This window comes from Contarinia nasturtii, unplaced genomic scaffold (assembly GCF_009176525.2).
Source record: "Contarinia nasturtii isolate CC-2019 unplaced genomic scaffold, AAFC_CNas_1.1 Cnas_scaffold_533, whole genome shotgun sequence".
Lineage (NCBI taxonomy): Eukaryota > Metazoa > Arthropoda > Insecta > Diptera > Cecidomyiidae > Contarinia > Contarinia nasturtii.
In genome coordinates this window covers 1,287,572-1,306,015 of record NW_022197885.1, presented here as the reverse complement: position 1 = coordinate 1,306,015, position 18,444 = coordinate 1,287,572, and the positions used below count along the sequence as shown (strand labels likewise).

General features: G+C 34.5%; 5 protein-coding genes across 8 annotated transcripts; 2 read left to right on the top strand and 3 right to left on the bottom strand.

Annotated features, from left to right (window-relative positions):
* Positions 1-4,100: 4,100 nt before the first annotated feature.
* On the bottom strand, positions 4,101-5,269 carry LOC116339660 (mediator of RNA polymerase II transcription subunit 18). Its single transcript, XM_031765676.1, has 3 exons — positions 4,873-5,269; positions 4,715-4,805; positions 4,101-4,650 (listed from the first exon to the last, which is right to left on the bottom strand). The coding sequence occupies exons 1-3, from the start codon at positions 5,001-5,003 to the stop codon at positions 4,201-4,203; spliced, it is 672 nt and encodes a 223-aa protein (XP_031621536.1). The 5' UTR covers positions 5,004-5,269; the 3' UTR covers positions 4,101-4,200.
* A 1,147-nt stretch (positions 5,270-6,416) lies between these two features.
* On the bottom strand, positions 6,417-7,144 carry LOC116339570 (methyltransferase N6AMT1). Its single transcript, XM_031765524.1, has one exon. It carries the CDS (start codon positions 7,128-7,130, stop codon positions 6,444-6,446), a length of 687 nt encoding a protein of 228 aa, XP_031621384.1. The 5' UTR covers positions 7,131-7,144; the 3' UTR covers positions 6,417-6,443.
* Positions 7,145-7,146: 2 nt separating this feature from the next.
* On the bottom strand, positions 7,147-7,872 carry LOC116339571 (SNAPIN protein homolog). The gene is made up of 3 exons (XM_031765525.1): positions 7,594-7,872; positions 7,336-7,501; positions 7,147-7,271 (listed from the first exon to the last, which is right to left on the bottom strand). The coding sequence occupies exons 1-3, from the start codon at positions 7,743-7,745 to the stop codon at positions 7,161-7,163; spliced, it is 429 nt and encodes a 142-aa protein (XP_031621385.1). The 5' UTR covers positions 7,746-7,872; the 3' UTR covers positions 7,147-7,160.
* A 385-nt stretch (positions 7,873-8,257) lies between these two features.
* On the top strand, positions 8,258-12,385 carry LOC116339589 (copper transporter 5.1-like). 4 transcript variants are annotated; one of them, XM_031765556.1, is made up of 4 exons: positions 8,258-8,913; positions 11,197-11,448; positions 11,518-11,893; positions 11,955-12,385. In XM_031765556.1, the coding sequence occupies exons 2-4, from the start codon at positions 11,236-11,238 to the stop codon at positions 12,131-12,133; spliced, it is 768 nt and encodes a 255-aa protein (XP_031621416.1). In that variant the 5' UTR covers positions 8,258-8,913; positions 11,197-11,235; the 3' UTR covers positions 12,134-12,385. The 4 variants fall into 4 exon arrangements, with proteins under 4 accessions (XP_031621416.1, XP_031621415.1, XP_031621414.1 ...); XM_031765555.1 differs by having other exon boundaries at positions 11,192-11,448; XM_031765554.1 differs by lacking the exon at positions 8,258-8,913 and adding an exon at positions 10,516-10,637 and having other exon boundaries at positions 11,192-11,448.
* A 75-nt stretch (positions 12,386-12,460) lies between these two features.
* LOC116339588 (Fanconi anemia group D2 protein) lies at positions 12,461-18,364 on the top strand. Its single transcript, XM_031765553.1, has 16 exons — positions 12,461-13,168; positions 13,231-13,364; positions 13,425-13,764; positions 13,920-14,234; positions 14,296-14,465; positions 14,575-14,797; positions 14,861-15,170; positions 15,227-15,548; positions 15,617-16,330; positions 16,397-16,764; positions 16,828-17,022; positions 17,094-17,313; positions 17,407-17,596; positions 17,658-17,807; positions 17,874-18,047; positions 18,124-18,364. Exons 1-16 carry the CDS (start codon positions 12,584-12,586, stop codon positions 18,319-18,321), a joined length of 4,608 nt encoding a protein of 1,535 aa, XP_031621413.1. The 5' UTR covers positions 12,461-12,583; the 3' UTR covers positions 18,322-18,364.
* The last annotated feature ends 80 nt before the right edge of the window (positions 18,365-18,444 follow it).

Below are 18,444 nucleotides of genomic sequence, written 5' to 3'. Positions count from 1 at the left end.
AAATAACAAAGGTAACTTAAATGATTCAGTTATACAAAATAAAACCTTTTGACGTGCCGTGCACTTGATCGACTCAAATGTATATTGTAAAAGAAACGATTTACAGCACAATAAAGGTATCAACACAACAACAAACACAACGGTGAGTAATAAAATTTAAAAATATCCAAATGATTTGCATACGGCAACCGTATGGTTTTTTATATTTCATAAATGTCTACGCACAATTCATATCTTTGGCTACGAGAGACGAAATTAATTTACCCAATCACAATAAAACGTAAACTATGTGAAAACATTTGTATCTTTTCTTATGCGATTTTTTTTCTGCTTCTCTCCGTGACATAGAATCATCGGATTTGCATAATGAATTTTTTCTCTTCTGCCTCACACGCGCACACATAGTCGAATTAATTTTAAAAGATACACGTTTCGGGCGTCATTCAGAAACAACTACGTACGAAAATATATGGATTTTTTTGGGATCTCGAGCGAACAAAAATGGGTGCAGTCGAAACTGCAAACAACAAGTGGCCACCATCAAAACGATTTGCACAATCACATAAATTAAATTTAAAATCTGAGAAAAATCCGAAAATAATCATAAAAAAACTCGAAATAAAACGATAACACTAGATAGAATTGCGACACATTGAACGTTTTATCTGTGTCTTGGTTTCATTCGTCTTCATTCATTCAACTTCCACAAAACGAACTCCAGTTTTTGATATTTAAATTTTTCGCCTGTCAAACCAACAGACAAACAAACATGCGAAAAAAAACGGTTAAGAAGATGAAACATCGAGATGCGATGGAGCATAAAAGAAAGAAGAGCGACCAGACATTTTTTGCTGCCACTGCTGGCGGTGGTGAAGGTGAAGCGCAATCACTAAGTTTTATTGTCAACAAAATCCAGCGAAAAAAGAGCAACACGAAATAAAAACAGAAAAAAAACACACACACATATAGTTAATACTCACAACAAACCGTGAGATTTATAAATCGTTTTCTTTTATTCATTTAATTGCAGTTTTTGGCATTTTTGTTTTCTTCTTCCACATTTATCGCTTGGGATTTTTTTTTATTGATTTGAAAGCGCCAAAAAGCTGATTTTACTTGTGATATTCAGATTTTGTTTGTGTCGCTGGGTGCGATGACAATAAATTTGATTATTTTATTGGCATGTCGATTTCATCCTCTAACTTATTTTTCCTTCATTCATTCAACTGATATGCGATTTTGGTGTGATATGTTTTCATTTGTCTCCTCTTTCTTCGGGTGAAATGTACAGTTAGGTAATTAAAAAAAAAAGATCGACTGCAGTGGCACTGGCCATCATTTATTGTGATCTTAATTTAATTTTGCCATTTTAGCAAAAAATCTCTATTGCCAATTTAAATAAGATGGCCCCATATCTTCATTAAAATAACGTTTTGAGTGACAGTTTAATTGAATTGGACCAAACTGAACATTCCATTGAAAATAGATTCCGTATTCTTTATCTAATGTTTCTTCTTTTTTTCTCACGGCATTTCTCTTTCGTCACTTTCCTTTCGTTGATCACTTATCGGAATCGGCCGCGCATGCTTCAGAATGTGTTTTTTTTTCTTCTTCATAAAATACTCCACACGCATTCAAAACGGGCTTTCCAAAGAATTGAATCAAATAAATCCAAAAAGAGATAGAGCTAAATGCCATATTTTTCAATTTGATACGTAGTTTGCGCCTGTGATATTTCCATTCGAATACATTTTAAAATTAATCACTTTCGACCTCTGAATATGGTAAATAAATTTGAAATGTGATACATATCATGGCGCTCTCACGCTCTTTATCTTGTATAAATCCTTTATTGATCGGTGTTTTGATTCGTTCGAAAGTATATTTGGATTTCGGGCCACGCGTGTAAGTGTCAAATGATTTGATTCAAATTCGGTTTTTATTTTACGTTGACATTTCAACAAATGTAGCAAAAACAACAAATCAAATCAAATATCATTTTACAAATTATTTCACAAATCACACACGTTATTAAATTTGTTTTTCTAGAATATTGTGTGAATCATTTAATGATAGCAATGTTCTTTGAATTTAATGCGAGCGTTATTATGATGAAAAAGCATCTCCGAATTTTGATAATATTCGCGTCATTTTTTCATTTTATTTTCTACGAATTCTAAAGGACTGAATGAGAGAATTACAAAAAAATGTCTTTTAAAAAAGTTATCAATTCCAGTAAGACACATATAATTCTTGTACTACCGCGTAAAGCTGTTTTTGATTTTTCTTTTGCTTAATGAAGTCATTTTAAATTAGCATAGAGTGTGACAGCAACAAAAATATATTATCTTTTGATCAAATGACACGATCGAATTTCGTGCAAAATGAAAATCAAAAAAGCCTACTAATTAATTAATTGACATTAATTTATTAGACTGTTATCTCCATATGACGTTCGATCTCAACACGTTCGTTGTATAAAAATCGATATCAAGATCGATTTGAAATCTAGATCAAAATGTTTACGACCTGCAGTTAATAAATTCGCTTTTTATATATTTTTTATATAAAATCTTTCATCACTCTCTACCACCCTCTCTCTCTCTCTCATTTTGCGCATGTTTGTATCTGCGGCTCTAATAAGCCGATTTAATTGTTTTTTTTTTTGTGATTGTTCCAATTACAAATTTCAATTGTTCGTTGAAAGAGCCACCATTTTTAGAAAGAGGTGAAAAGAGCTGCACAAAAAATACAATTGATAAAAGTGCGCATATTGAATACGGTGAGAGAAAGAACGATAAAATAAGAAGAACAATGACAAAGAAAAAAGTGATGTATGGTATGGAAGAACGCCGCCTTTTGTTCACATAAATGTGAACGTGTGTAAATAACTCCAATCTTTATCTAGTAGACAATTGCGATTGGTTTACTCATCAAAAACAGAACGCCAAAACATACAATCGATGTTCTCTTGTATTGTATAAATTGTGTATTCGTTTGCTTTTCAATTGTGGAGACACGCGTATTCCGAACCAATTGTAAATAAAAGACATGTACACTAATGAAAACTGAAATAAATGTGTATATATATGAAATATTACGCGAAATGATTTGTTCATCATCGTTTGGTTTAGTGGCTGTACAAATTCATTGTTATTGTTTGAGAATGATTACATATGCAAAAGGGCCACTGGTCTTTGTAGATTGTTAGCATAATCTGTTTGTATTTTCACTTATAAGGTATTGAGAATCAATTGATGATTTGGATGATTTGGTGTGGCTTCGTCGGCATACTTATTTTGTTTGACCATTAAAATTGAGCAACTTCTTTTTTTTTGCATTGTGCATTAAAATGAGATGCGTGCACAGCATTACGATTTATATATCCGATTTGAAACCGATTGTTTTTTTTTTGGGGGGTTATGATAGGATTTCTGTTTACGGACATGTATATATTGTCTCGGCATACAGCATAAATTTTGTCACCTGTCACGTCTCTTGTATTTATCTTTATATTGTCGTTTTGGGCTTGTCTCCCCACTGAAATTAAATTTTATGATTTGTTGGTTTTATCAAAGCACCGCCTTCGTGAAAACAACACACATACACGCCACTCTTCTTTTTTTACAATCAATTTTAATTGTGTCTTTTACGTTTTGATCGAAACGTTATTGCGCTTTGGTTTGGTTTTTTACCTGATTGCTGCGTGTATTGCAATATGCGCATTTATTGCATGCCAATATTGATGTCAAATTGTAATTGATATCGCTTGGGAAATTGGATGTAATAAAATGGAATTGCGATCAAGTGATAATCCATTTAACCAATCGATTACGTCAAGGACGGTCATTTCTAAACCTCATTTTTGGTTTTTGTACGTGTGTCTCGTTTCGATGACGTTCATTCATTATACATTTTTTTTTGCCCAATATTATTTGAACGACACCTTTGGTGATATGTACATTTTCAGTTCGATGTTTCTGGACAACTTATCACAAATCAAATAGTTCCACGTTAATGAGACACAATTGTGTGACTTTTTTGTGTGAAATACAATATATTTTTCGCCACGAACGCAAAAATTGAATACAAAACAAGAATGAAGCCCTCAAACGAAATGCGCTTAGATTTTCTTTTTTTATTGAATGGTAAATAAGTCAGATTTAATTTGATTCTTAATCTACACTAAAAATATATCGTTCAAGGTAAGTTGCCAAGTCGTTTACAATCGATTTTATCCAATTGTACTAATGGTTTCAACTGTTCGGCAAACGCGCGCATATCCTCACCGATGGCATCTTGGCCGGTGGTTGCCAGCACGGAGAGTTCAACCAAATAACTCTGAGATATGGGGTCATTGAATGTCTCGCCCGGTTTTAATGGTGTCACTTTGAATATTTTCGAAACGGTGATCTTCATTCGACCCTTTCGAAACATATATCCACGATTAATATACTCAAAATCCACGCGACAACCCAATTCCGTGAGAAACTCAACAACCGATGATGTACATGCGACATTTATGCTCGAACGAACTAAAGTTGGACGCGTTCGATCACCGATTTCCGGCTGCCCAATGTACCTCAATTGATATGGTTGGAACTGATCAGTCTCAGCCGTTGCTTTTTTCACACGCAATTGAAGTGTATTCTGAAAATGAAAATAACATTTGGATCACGGCATATACAAATAACAAATGGTATTGATGACTTACTGGCTGATTTGGCATACGTAGGCTGAATGAAATTTCATGATCTTGAAACTGTTCCGGTCCAGAATCCACGTTATCACATAGCCCCTTCAATCTAAATAATTAAAAAACCATTTTTTATTATCAACAGTGTGTGAGTGCATTTCAAAGCAACAACAAACCTGTGCAACAAATGCTCCACGGCCGAATCCAAAATCGAGCCTTGCAGCAAATACTCTTGATTTGGAATGATGTGATCGTTCATCGCTTTGATCCAATTCTCACTTGGTGTTGTTACGGAGATATTTGCCATGGTGAACTGGAAATTTTGTTTTTAGAAAATATATGTGTAAAGCGTCGTCTTTGAGGTTAGGCGTGTTATTGTACTGAAGTCAAAATCAACCAATTAAGATTTCACAATATTTTCGGTTCGAATAGGTATTTTCACTTTTTTCGTGTTATATCTTAATTTTGAACATAAAAGTTTCCAACAAATTGTATTCAAATATTTTTCAAGTGAAAAGAATCATACAAGATGTATGACTGTTGATTGTTTACACCAATTATAGCGAAATGAGTTTTGACAGTTCGAGCAAACATTAGATCTACTCGTAAAAGACATAAACGTACTAGATTTTTTTAACTCTGTATGTATTGCACAAATGTATACTGTACTTTTTTGTGGTAAAATTTCAAATTTCTAGTAATGCAGAAAATTACAATAAATTTACACAAAAAATTGCTAATAAAGGAATTTGCTTTTTTTTTATCAAAATATTGATGCAAAGATATATTAGTTGTATTGTGAAAATGGATAAAAGAAATGATGAAACATCATTTTTCACGAATCCAGAACCTTCCACATTGTAGTTGTGGCTAACAACGAATGCAAAGATGAAGTGGACAATTCACGATGAATTCACTTATATGTGACTGGGCACAGTGAGAACGAAGACGTATAAAGCTGGCTGCTGTGATCAAGTTAATTTCGTTCAGTTGTGAAATACCGTGAAAAATCCAGAAAATGGACTACAAAAGTAGTTATCATGGTTCGCACAATTTCATCAAATTGAAGGAACACATCCTTTCTCTGTCTGTGAATCAAAAAGATTTGGACAACATTAAGGGAGCCACGAGTACCAATATACGCAAACCGAACGAGGCGCTGATCAAATATGCCTTCGAAAAAGGCTATTTGTATGACAAAAAAGAATACGATTTTCTCCAAAGCATCCGAAAGAAACGCAATCTTTCCGAGAAACAAGTGCATTGGCTGGAAAAAATAAATCGACGAATTCTAGAACGGATTGTTGTAGATGTTTTACCCCGGTAATTCCATAATTAATATGATTCGTGCTTATTACAAAAATCTTATATATGAGATTTATTCAATATTTGTCATTATTCTTTATTTTGCAAAGCAACACCAGATATTTACACAATATGCCACAATATTTTGATATTTTAATAATATAACACAATGTGCTACAGTATTTTATAACTACTAATAGGAAAATATATAAATACAGATTTTTGTAGAAAATGCTACGAATAAAATACACCAAAACACAAATCTGCTTGTTTCATTCAAACGCATTATTTACTTGAAAGAACCCCTTTTAAAAAGTTCAAACAAACTTCATGGTATGCTTAAAACTCAAACCAAATGATGACAAAATGTCCATGTATGACAAAATCACGATAGCAACAAATAAGTGGAAATGCATTTTCGAAATGGAAACTCAATAATTTATTACTTAATTGCACTTTTACAAATCTGGGCATGTGAAACTCTTTCAAATCTGATAACAAATAAATGTTCACCACGGATACGACGTTCGGTTACAATAGACCCGCAAAAACCTTTCGTTTTCATATTGGCTATGATTTCTTTTGGCTTGTTTTCTTCAATGACCAGAATGTATGCTGTTCCGTTTGCTGTTAAAATGGTATCCATTGCATCGAAAACTCGATCCATAATGAGTCGGCCATCCGTGCCGCCAGCCCACGATTTAATAATATTGTCATTGAATGGATTATCGCTGGTCGAATCATATGAATCGATTTCTTCGTCTGGCGTAACGACGTAGGGTGGATTAAAAATCAGCACATCAACCACATTTGATCGAAAACCATTCAAAAGATTCATATTAATAACATTTAAATTGGCTCCGTTTTTGGCTGCCGTCCGTGTAGTAACATCACAAGCACGTGGATTTATGTCAATTGCAAAACATGCCGTTTGTGGTAGTGCCTTTGCTACAGCTGTAATGATAACACCACTGCCTGAACCAATTTCAGTACAAATGGCTGGCTGTTGTGATTGTAATTTTGACAAATCCGCCTCGAGAGCATCAAGCAATAGAAAACTATCTTCGGCTGGTTCGTAAACATATTTAAAATCTTCGGATGTGATATGAGTTAAGTATGGCGTTTCCATTTTGATGTTGAAATTTTAAAATAAATTAACTTATGACGTTGGAGTTGTTGGAGTGTCTGGACTGCTCAATTCACTGTCAAGTATCGAACGTCGTTTGAATTTTTCACGCTCGATTTGCTTGTGGAGTCTATTTAATCGATCCTGTTAAAGAGGCAAAAATCATTCAACAAAATGTTAAATTGAAAATCGAATAAAATTTGCTCACCTGAGCACCTTGAAGTATACTGTAAATAACGGTGACTTTATGCTTAACGTTTATCAACTTATGAACGTACGTATCAAATTCGGGGGATGTATGTTGAATATCTTCAATTGAACGCAATTGTGCTATCAAACTGTCCAATTGCTCTGATAGATCTTGTTGTGCCAGTCTAATGAATAAATCATATTCATATTTATAGCTTTTCTTTTGAACGAACGAAAAAAATGGCTAAAATTTCAAAAGACAATGACAAATATTTACCTTGTTGAACGAACTCGATCATCCAATTTATCAATAATTGGTTGAAATAAACTAACTATACCTTCGGCCAAATTATCACGTGTAGGATTATCGCATAAATTCTCTGTATTCTCATCCAATGACGTCAATGTACTGTCACTATCCTTTTCCATTATTTTTTTTTATTTCAAACGGAAAATGCGTTGGATTAGTGCGATTTATTTTTTGTCATGGAATGTATTTTACTATTTTCTCTATTCGGATTTGGAAAGACACAAGTTTATTTTGATACGAATGACATTTACTTTGACGACTCAGTTCACACTGAGAACCATCTATCGATTAGTTTTGACGGTGGTACTAGATTGATATTGTACGTTGTTTTCCATGTACAAACACGATTTTGTTTAAACGATAATTTTTCAATCGAAGGAGCTCTGTATCTTGTTCTTAGTGGAGATTAAATGAAAAAATTGGCAAACATCATCAAAAATAGTTCAGAAAATAAAAATTCAATTGCATCTGTCGATGTTGTGTTCGATCTATTGTAATTGAAATGAAATTGACAGGTTTCATATAGCAAAAAGCTTAATCACTTCACAAGGTTTTGATTTTCAAGCCGTCCGAATCTAAATTGTAAATGTCACATTTAGTATTGTGTTGCGATTTTTTTACACCTTCTTTTTCCCTTTCATTCGTGTAAACAAACGCGTTGTTTTCAGCTCATTGCTGTGTGAAAATGTGACGAAACAAATGTGGTGTTTGGGCAAAAAGTGCGAAATGATTCAACCGAGAGTTTTGTATCAATGAACGGACAAATATACATTCTCTGTTTTGTTCCACAGTCCCGTCGTGACATTTTGAATGTTTTGGTGCTCGTACATGTGAATCTGCTTTAGTGTGTACAACCGACCAATGTACAACGGAGAGAGAGATACTTTTGACTTGTGTTTCACATACCGTAATCAGTCGTCAGTTGGGTTTTGATAAGCGAAACAGTCTTGTATGCAGTCGACAGTGTGTAATTGACTGCAATTTTCATTCTCATTGTAAATACGATCAGAACGTACAACCTCCTTGTGATAAAAGAATGAGGTAGCAATTACTTGGTGGAATGAACAATAACATCAAAAGTGATAATAAAAGAAAATAAAAACATTCAGCCAAAGTTAGCTGTGTGATAAAAAAGCAAATTTATATTAGCTGAGTTTGTAATTCATAAAATACCTTGCAATAAAAGTGCATGACAATCGAGTGTGGCGCACAGTATTACAGAATCAATTGTTCCACTGTTAGACCCGATATACAAATATACACATCACGTCTTTCGGGATTTTCAAGGTAAACATGTTTCACTTGTTGAACAAATAGAAACGGTTTTTATCCGCCGCCGTCTCTCATGCAATTGTTTATTTTGATGCATTGTTGTCGTTTGCACTTTGATGGCATTTACTATTACAATGAAACGTTGTGCGAATTTGTGTGACAAATATTGTGTGGCAATCTACTGCAGAACATTTGTTTAATTAGTTTATCGTCGAATTGCTGTGCTGACTAACATCATTATGGCATCTATCTCTATTTATAAACAGGTTTTTATTATAAATTCTTGCCGGTTCTGTCATTTAACGTAAAACGTTGGAACTTCGTGAAATAGAATAAATTTGCAATATTAAAAATACAAATAAGTGTTTTTTCTCTTTGCTATCGTTATCTCTACAATTTTCTGCTTTTGTTTACGGTTCAATGCGAGCTTAAAGCAATACCGTATGATTCACTATTCACATTGTAAACTCAATTGTAAGTGAAATAAAACAAAAAAAATGATTAACCTTTATTGCTCTATCTTCTCGAATTGATGTTCCATGTTCCTTTCATGTCGAAATAAAATAAAATCAGACTAAAAGCGAAACTGTGACATTCGATACTTTAACGCTAACTAAATTGTTTTCAAACGAAAAAGAAAAAAATGGAGATTGTACTTGTTCATTCTTTGATGAATTCAAGTAAGAGATTTCGCACGGTTCAAGCTAATTTATTTAGTCTATTCATTGAACTAAATTGAAAAATCACCTTTGTTTGCTTATCGGCCCATTCAGATTGAACAAAGACAACCAAAATAATCGAAAACAAAATCTTGTTTGAAATTTCTGTAGATTGGAACGAATTCGCAGAAAAGAGTTTTTTTTTTTACTTATTGGGGCGTTTATTTCGATAATGATTTACGCCAAATCATCGTAATTGTCTCGGTAATTGTACAATATACGCATGACATTTTATGTGGGACCGTGGTGTAAAATGATTTTAAGTTCGTCCATACGATAGCTCGTGTATTTAGCAGACGTATGTGTTGAGTTAGATGTTGAATGCTGTATCGAAAATGCAAAATGTCTCAAATAAGCACAGTTGCTGTGAAACAGGTTTTGCATGGTTATTTCTTCGTCAATATAACTATTGGCATTAAATTAGGTGTGTGTGCGCGCACAAATTTAGTCTCATGCAGATATTGCATAACACTTTCGATATGGCTAATGTGCTATGGATTTCCCTTTCATTTGATTTTCGCTTATTACGCTGTAGTTCAATTTTCATTTCACGCAACATGAGCTGAAATGGTGTTACATTCAACATATACAACGAAGATTATAATCAATCGTTATAAATATAATAAAATGGAACTCAAATGCGATAATTTTATTGTAACAATGGCCACCGGTTGAAGAGCGATAAGATGCCCATTTGTTCAAAAAAATATTTAAAGTGATAAGCCACACTTATTCGTTTATGCTCAGGTAACAACAAACCAATTCTTACTGTTAGACTGATAGAAAATTGATATTTTTACAGAAAAATAGAGCATTGACATTTATTGCATATTAAATACTTGAAGACTGATAAATATATTGATAGCGATATCAAGGTGCTTCAATTTAGAAAGAAAATGAAAAAAAATTGAAAGCGATTCTGATAAATGAGTGTAATGTTGGCTATTGTTCACTCTCTTCCACGCACAAAAATAAAAAATATTGATTCAGTTGCAAAGCGGCATTTCAACAGGCAATTTCGTAAGTCTCGGGTCTACTGCAATATTTTGTAGGCTATATTAAAGCTCAGTTTTGCGTATATTTTGGAACAAAATAAATTTTACACAGAAATACAAACAATTTTTATCATCGTATTCATAAATTCTTTACTTTTTTTAAAAATAAGATGCGCGATGCTTTCATATTCAGAAAAAAACTCTATCAAGATATCACATTACAAATGTTTATCATTACAAATATTTTAATTGCATTTTATCAATGAGATTGTAATCATGTAAAAGCGGATTTAAAGTTAATTTTTTTAACGTGAATAGTGTTCAAATAACTTGAAATAATCATATATACGTCACACAAATTTGAGTACGCCAATCACGCGGTTACATGCACTCATCACTTTTTTTCAATCGAAAACCAAACTAACGGAATTTATGGTTGCGTGTTTGATTATTATGTGAATGTTGATGAGTTTGTTTATCAAAGAACCATATCAGGCTGTGAACAATTCAATAATTCAAATAAACGATTGTATTAAAATTATATTTTAAATTGAAAGACTAATCCATTTGTTTTCTCAGTCCAGATAAAACCAGTTAGTGTGTACTTCTTGTAAAAAATTAAAATGGAAACGATGTGTGGTGATTGCAATGATTCATCTAGAGGCTCTTGCTCTTGCGGTTGCGAAAGTGGCGGCTGTGGTATGGAAATGACATTTTTTTGGTCGGCCGAATTGAAGAATTTTTTCTTCAAGGCATTGAAAATAGACAATGTTGGAGCATTCTTACTTACATGCTTAGTGTTTGCACTGTTATCTATTCTGTATGAAGGAATTAAAGTTAGTATATTGATAAAAGATTAACTACCACTTGAAAACATTTCACGCAATTCCTATGTCTAATTACAGGTGTATACTGCTTATGCGCGTGCCAAAGTGGCGCGTGAACAAATTGCGGCCGTTTCGTGTGCACCAAGTGAATCGGCAAATTTATTAGTTACCGAACCGAATTCAAATTTTTTTTCGGGGCGCTTTTTCCGAATGATCAACGAAACAATGGTCTTCCTTTTCCACAATACGCTCGGCTATGTTGTGATGTTGGCCGTTATGTGTTATAATGGTTGGGTATTTTTGGCTGTTGTGCTCAGCATGGGATTGGGGTACTTCTTCTTTGGTCATATTGCAATCAAAATCAATATGGAAAGTATTCAAGCACGAACAAGAAAAGTAGTATGCACACCAGTTTGTTCACAGGCATGTGCCGAGGCCGGCGTTAGCGGAGTTCGTAAGTGATTTTCGAATTAAAGCGTAATATTGTTCTTTTTAAATCTGTTTTCCAATTGCAGAGAACCAAAACACATCACCATGCCCAAGCGCTCCACAGATGAGTTATTCAAAAACAGTGTCAACTTGCCATGAAAATCAAGCGATGAGTGAAGCAAAATCGAAAAATGGCACTTGCTACGATGAAAAATCGTCGAATGTCAACGATGACGTCGATGAAAATTGCGATTGCCGTCTATAGCGCATTTGATTTTTTGCTTTTTAGCATGATTTGATATTAAAGAAAAATGCAATAGAAGAACAATTTTGAGATTGTAACAAAAAAAAATTCGATGATGTGATTCAATTCATTGCTCAATTTATTTTGTTAGATGTTTAAGAATGTTGTTAAAAAAATTAAAGACAAATGAGAAGAAACCTGTGCGACAGATTTTCCTAATAAAAGAATAAATATTTCAAATAAATGTTATGTCCGGTGCATTCATTACACAGATCTAGTACTGCATTTTTCACTCGAACGCCAAAATTTGTACTAAATGTACGAAAAAATGGCGCCAAAATTAAGTGTCAGTTTAGTAAAAACAAAAAAGTCAACAGATTTATACATGCAAGCTGAATTGGTTGCATGCAAAAAGGACAATTTTTAAATATTTTCTATTGTTTGTGGTTTGGTTTGTAAACTTTCAAAAAAATGTATCGAGGAAAACGATATCGAATTGGTTCTAGTGCCGTCAAGAAGTCAGTTTCAACCACAAGTACATTGTCTACAGTGTCTGAGAATACCAGTTTGCTGTCTTCATTGTCGACGGTAACAAATCCGAGAATAACATCAACTCCAAATGAATCGGTCGCTGGCCCCAGTAATATTTTGAAGGAATGCAACAATTTACCATCCAGCCAATCGTCAGCGTCACAAAATCAGCCAGCCATCATATCGAACGATGACGATTTTGTTGTGCCAACCAGTCAAGTGATGCAACCCAGTCGGTACATATCACAGCGAAGTGCCCTGCTACGATCACAAATATCGTACACACAACAGACTCCAATGTCGTATTTTGAAAGTGTCCTGCATCGTTGCGGAGTTATGTTATCAGATCGAAATTCCGATGTCAGTTTAAAATTGAATTGTGATCATTTGAAATTTGTGATACGTTTGCGGCGAGAGCTCACATCACATCCAAAGTATCCGGAAAATGTACAAACATTTCTTTCCGGTTTACTTGACGTTATGAAAAATTCCAATCAAATGACCAAAATTTTGAGCAGTTGCATTGTAAGCCTTTTTATTTTGCTCAATTGTATCGTCCTCTTTTACATTTTCATTCATTTGCACAGATCACATTGCCAAATTCGGATCTAACAAAAACATCAACGGAAAGTGTGATGAACGATTTTCTGATGATTCAATTTATGCAAAAGGATATCATTGAAATTCTTATGCGTAAAATAAAGGCATTGGCGATTGAAGAGTAAGCACATATTATTTCATCCGTTACTAAGTTAAAAACCATCCACTCATCCAATTTCAGAACGAATGCATCGAATATGGAAATCGAACTTTTACTGGCTCAATTGAAATTCGTAGATCACTTATCGCACGGTGATTTTGTTTGCACGGAAATTTTTGACGCCCTCGAAACTGCATCAACTGACGCACGCCGTACAATTATTAAAAGCCTTGAGGATATTGTCGATTTAACTCGACACAATGATGTCATTGAAAAATTGATGCAGCTTCTTCCGAAAGATGCCGACTTATTAAACGAAGAAACGATCGACACATTCGGAAATCTGTGCTTGAATCCGAGCACACATTCTCAAATATGCCAGAAAATTATACGGTATATCAAGAATAATGCCCCAAATGACGTAAGTCTTCCTCATGCATTGCACTGAGATAGTAATTTGTTGAGCTCATGAACCACATGACTAAAACTATCTCAGTACAAGATCGCTTTCTTCTAATATAGTCCGGTATGTCAAATATATTTTCACAAATAAAAATTGAATTTCTTCCGTGTCAGTTGCTGCCGTGTTTCACAAAGTTCATCCTTAAATTTAGTACGGAAGATGCGGTACAGTTACGTGAATTAATTGAAAATTTGCGATTGTGTTTACGGTGGCCGGAGGAATTGCCGACAACACGTGCAAATATTCAGAAAAACCAACGTGACGTTTTTGGGTGTATATCACGTACATTGATACGATCGAAGCAGCTATTTGACGTTTGGTTAAAATTGATTCAATCTAATACTGAACGGTACAAACCAATTGATTTAATAATTTTACTAATGATGACGACAATTAACGATGAAAAAAGTGTGGCTATTGAAAATATTGTAAGCATTTTTGTTGTTTTTTTTTAATTTCATTGATTAACGAAGTTTTCCATTTCAACAGATTCGACGAAAGCTCAAAGCAGATATTATTGATGTTAAATTGCTCGAGGAAACTATACGCATATTGCCGATCATTTTGCTTGATTATTCAAAAGTTCTGTTTGAGTTGCTGGACAGTTTTGTGCGTGATAAAAATACAGTGATTTCAAATTTTGCAAATGTCGGCTACCGGTAAATAATTTTTTTTCTATATCTAAACCAGTAGTGTGCGGTGGTGGAGGGGAGGGTACTTTAAACTTTTTTTTGTAGAATTACTAAATTGAAATAAGAAATATTCCAGGCTCATATTTGGCATTGAAACGTGTGATCGTAAAGTATTGCTCTCACGTTTGGTTGGTTTTGTCTGTGAAAGAAACGCGCAAGCAATGGTATTGGCCGATTCCGGAATTGCGGCAAATAAATCCGCCACTCAAACGGATCTCACAACCAGTGCACTGATGATCTTGAGTGAAATCAATCGAAAGTATCCGTCTGAAATGAAATTTAATGGCCTTCAAATGCTGGTAGATATACAATACCTAATCAAATACGCATCTTTTCACATTATAAAATAACAAATTTTGCAGCGCTTAATTGATCATTCGAGTGACTTTTCATTGGGCCAATTTCGTCTCGTAATGAATATAATCTGTTCGATTGCGTACAGTGATCCGCCGTGTGAAGAGCTCAAGGATTTGATCGATATGATGGTGAAGAAGCAAGTGTCAAGTAGTATTAAAAACGTAAAAAATCGAGGAATTATTGGTGTCGTTCGGGTTATCGATAATATGGTGTGGGAACGGAAAGGAGATTCAGGATCCGATGATTTGAACTCTTCATACAGTACAATTGAATCACTTCCAACGAGATTGTCAAAGGTTGCTGCAAATTATATTGGTAAGTGTATCGGAATAGAAATGTGAAGTGTTTTCTCAATACTGATTCATTTTCAGAATTGGCTATAACATCATCGCAAAGTTGTCCACAACATTTGGCATTGTTCTTTGACGAATTGGCAAGCGTATTTGTGGATCGTAATCATGAACGATTGAATCATCAAATAAACCGGCCATTTTTGACTTGGCTAATGGGTTTGGTGACCGGATATTTCGAAAATAATTTCATAATTGATCAATCACCCGCATCGTCTGCACAATGGGACTTACAAATCATTCGCGCACTCAATACCGATGAAGAAATGGAACAAACTGAAACGGACACAAAAATAACAATTGCAATTGATATTGCGGGCACTCTTTTGAATCCAAGTGGAAGGTAAATGTTTGTGTTTAAATCGATTTGAAATGAGCTGCTCAAATAAAACAATTTTTTTTTTCTCGCAGTGCTTTGAATTCGGTTACGATTCTCGCGTCTTTATTCAATTTGATGCGTGTGCTATATTTTCGGCGATACGATGGCAATTTGTCTTTGATTAATGCAATTGTGGGAGCTGGTATTGTTCTACCGCAGAGCATGGATCCAATCGAAAATGTGGATATTTTTGATGAATTCGATGACGATCGAGCGCGTCGTGTACTAGACATGTATTTTTACACGGTAAATGTGTTTCGTGAGTGTGTGAGTGCGTACACAAGTCAACAAAATATGCGACAAAAAGTGCTAACACGTCTATCAGAAATACTTGAATGGGAACAAAAAATCAAAGAAACTTTGGCTTTTGCACCAGATGATTACGTTCCACCGACATGCATTTTCCTGACCGAATCATCGGTGTCACGCAGTAGTATGTCACGATTCAAGCGGCCGGGTGCAAAACGAACCACAGCTAAGAAAAAGAAGGCCATTTCAAAAACACAAACCAGCCAACTTCCAAGCACGGCCAATGAAACGGTCACTGACACCGCTGTTGATGCTACCATACAACCATCGGCCCGAGCGATGTCAACAAAACGATCGAACGACTGGAGTCTTAATTTGAACGAATTTTTGCGGTGCATGGATCCGGATGTGTTGGTTTTGTTTGAAGAAAATCTCGTTATGAAATATCCACTGCCGCGTGAATTCGTTGGTAAATCGTTGGGATTGATCGAGTTCAAGTATGTCTGAACATTTTAATTTTTTTTCTTCTTCTAAAACATTATTAAAATACAATTTTCAATCAGGTTTCTTTTGGAAGACTTGACGCAAAAAATTGAAAGCATTTTTGGCGTAAGAAAATTCAGTAATACAGTGGAAACGTGTCAAAGCATTGCATTTCCGGCCGAATTCATTTCGGATGTCGTTGATGTATTGCCACGAATCCTGAGCCACTTCGATCAAGTCGCCAAACAGCTTAAAGAAATCATTAAAAGCTCAGAAGTTACAGAAAATAATGATGATGATGACACCGAATCCGAATCAATTTCCGAAAAACTATTCAGCGATGAAGCAAATATGATTAAAGTTTGTTTTGGCTTATGCATTCGTTTGGTGGCCGCTTTATTCACTTGGCCCGAATTCTCTGATGATGCCAACAAAGATACACTGAAAAGTAAGCGATTGAAAGAAAAACAAGAGAAAACCTTCAATTCATCGTGATTAATTTCGTTTTCAGGAGCATTGAAAGCGGTTATTGGTGAAGCTGCTGTAGAGCAAGACAACATTAGTGAAATGGCTTTGGCAGCAGTAATAAATATCACCAAAAGCGCCGATGTTGCGGTTGATTTACATTCAGCCGTTTACATGTTTCATTTTGCACAAGCGGTTATTAAACATACAGATGCTAAGGATGCTTATCACACTCATGTTGGTAAGAAACTATAGACGATCTCAACGAAAAAAAACATATTTGTATTTTAAAATGGTATTTTTGTATTATAGTTACACTTTGCAAAGGATTTTTATCACGAAAATGGTATTCGTTTGAAGGACGCGAAATGCAAGGTGGAGAATATAATTCACTTTTGGAACAGCTGTTGAAGGGTTACATAAAAGATGCAAAATTCTCATTCATTCGATCAAACTTGCAGTGGATCGAAACTGAAATAAACGATTTAAAAACAAAAGGCGGATCACTAATCACATTCCCCTGCATCAAAATGTAAGAAAAATATGTCTTACGAGTTGATTTGAATTTATTCATTAAAATATCTCTTTATGTTCTTTATCCCTTTATGTTATTCTCGGACATAAGTGTGAACTATCCAACATTTTATCGTGAAATATTTACGGCTCTGATTGATTCGATGCACCGAAAACTGGATAAAAATGCTCAATCATCGAATCAGCTCAAGCATTGGGACAGTTCTATCAGGATAATCGACAAACTCCTCAACATTGCCAAATTGGTTGATCTTTCTCGTGTCTTTTTCTATTACTTGAAGGTAAAACGAGTTTATTCAATTGAGAGACCATTTGATTGGAGTAATTGAAATTATTTTTCAGAACACACATTCGTACATTAAACTATTTCTACAACATGGAATGACGACCATCGAGGCAACGCTGCGCAGAAAAGTTGACGAAAGTGTAACTTTTTTGCAGTCATTACAAAAGTCCACGCGATTCTTGCATACCTTATGCTGCCATTCAAAAGTATTTTATTTTTTTTATTTTTAACTGTCATATTCGTTATTAATTCGATTGGACATTTCATTACAGACCATAAAAGACACAGCAATCATTGCATTAATTCCGACATTACGTGAAACTAATTCGCAGCTGGTTTATAAGGTAGAAGCTGCATTGGCCGCAAACAAGTGTTTAAACAATCAAACTTATTGGTGTGGAAATTTGAAGAACAAAGATATATATAATGAAGACATATTGTCACAGGTATTTAACGTATTCTTTATGCTTGTTTGAAAAGTACAATGCTTCTAAGATTGTAATGTCGATTTTTGCACATCAGGCAACATCAATTACTCGCAGCACCTTGAGTGGTGACAACGAAAGCCGGCCCTCAACCAGCTCGGGCGAATCAAGCAGAAAATCCGCAAGTCAAAAGGCAAAGCCAAGAAAACGCAAACTACGATCAATTGGTGAAGAATACGAAGAGGCAGAAGGCGAAAGTTCAACGAAGGAACGATCGCGTAGCCGTTGCTTTTAAGATTTCATTTCAATAATAAGAACGATAAAAAATTGACCATTTTTGAATGTTATTTGTTGTAATGTTCTTGAATGTTATTCTTTATTTCATTAAATATACATAATTTTGACAATTTATTTTCAA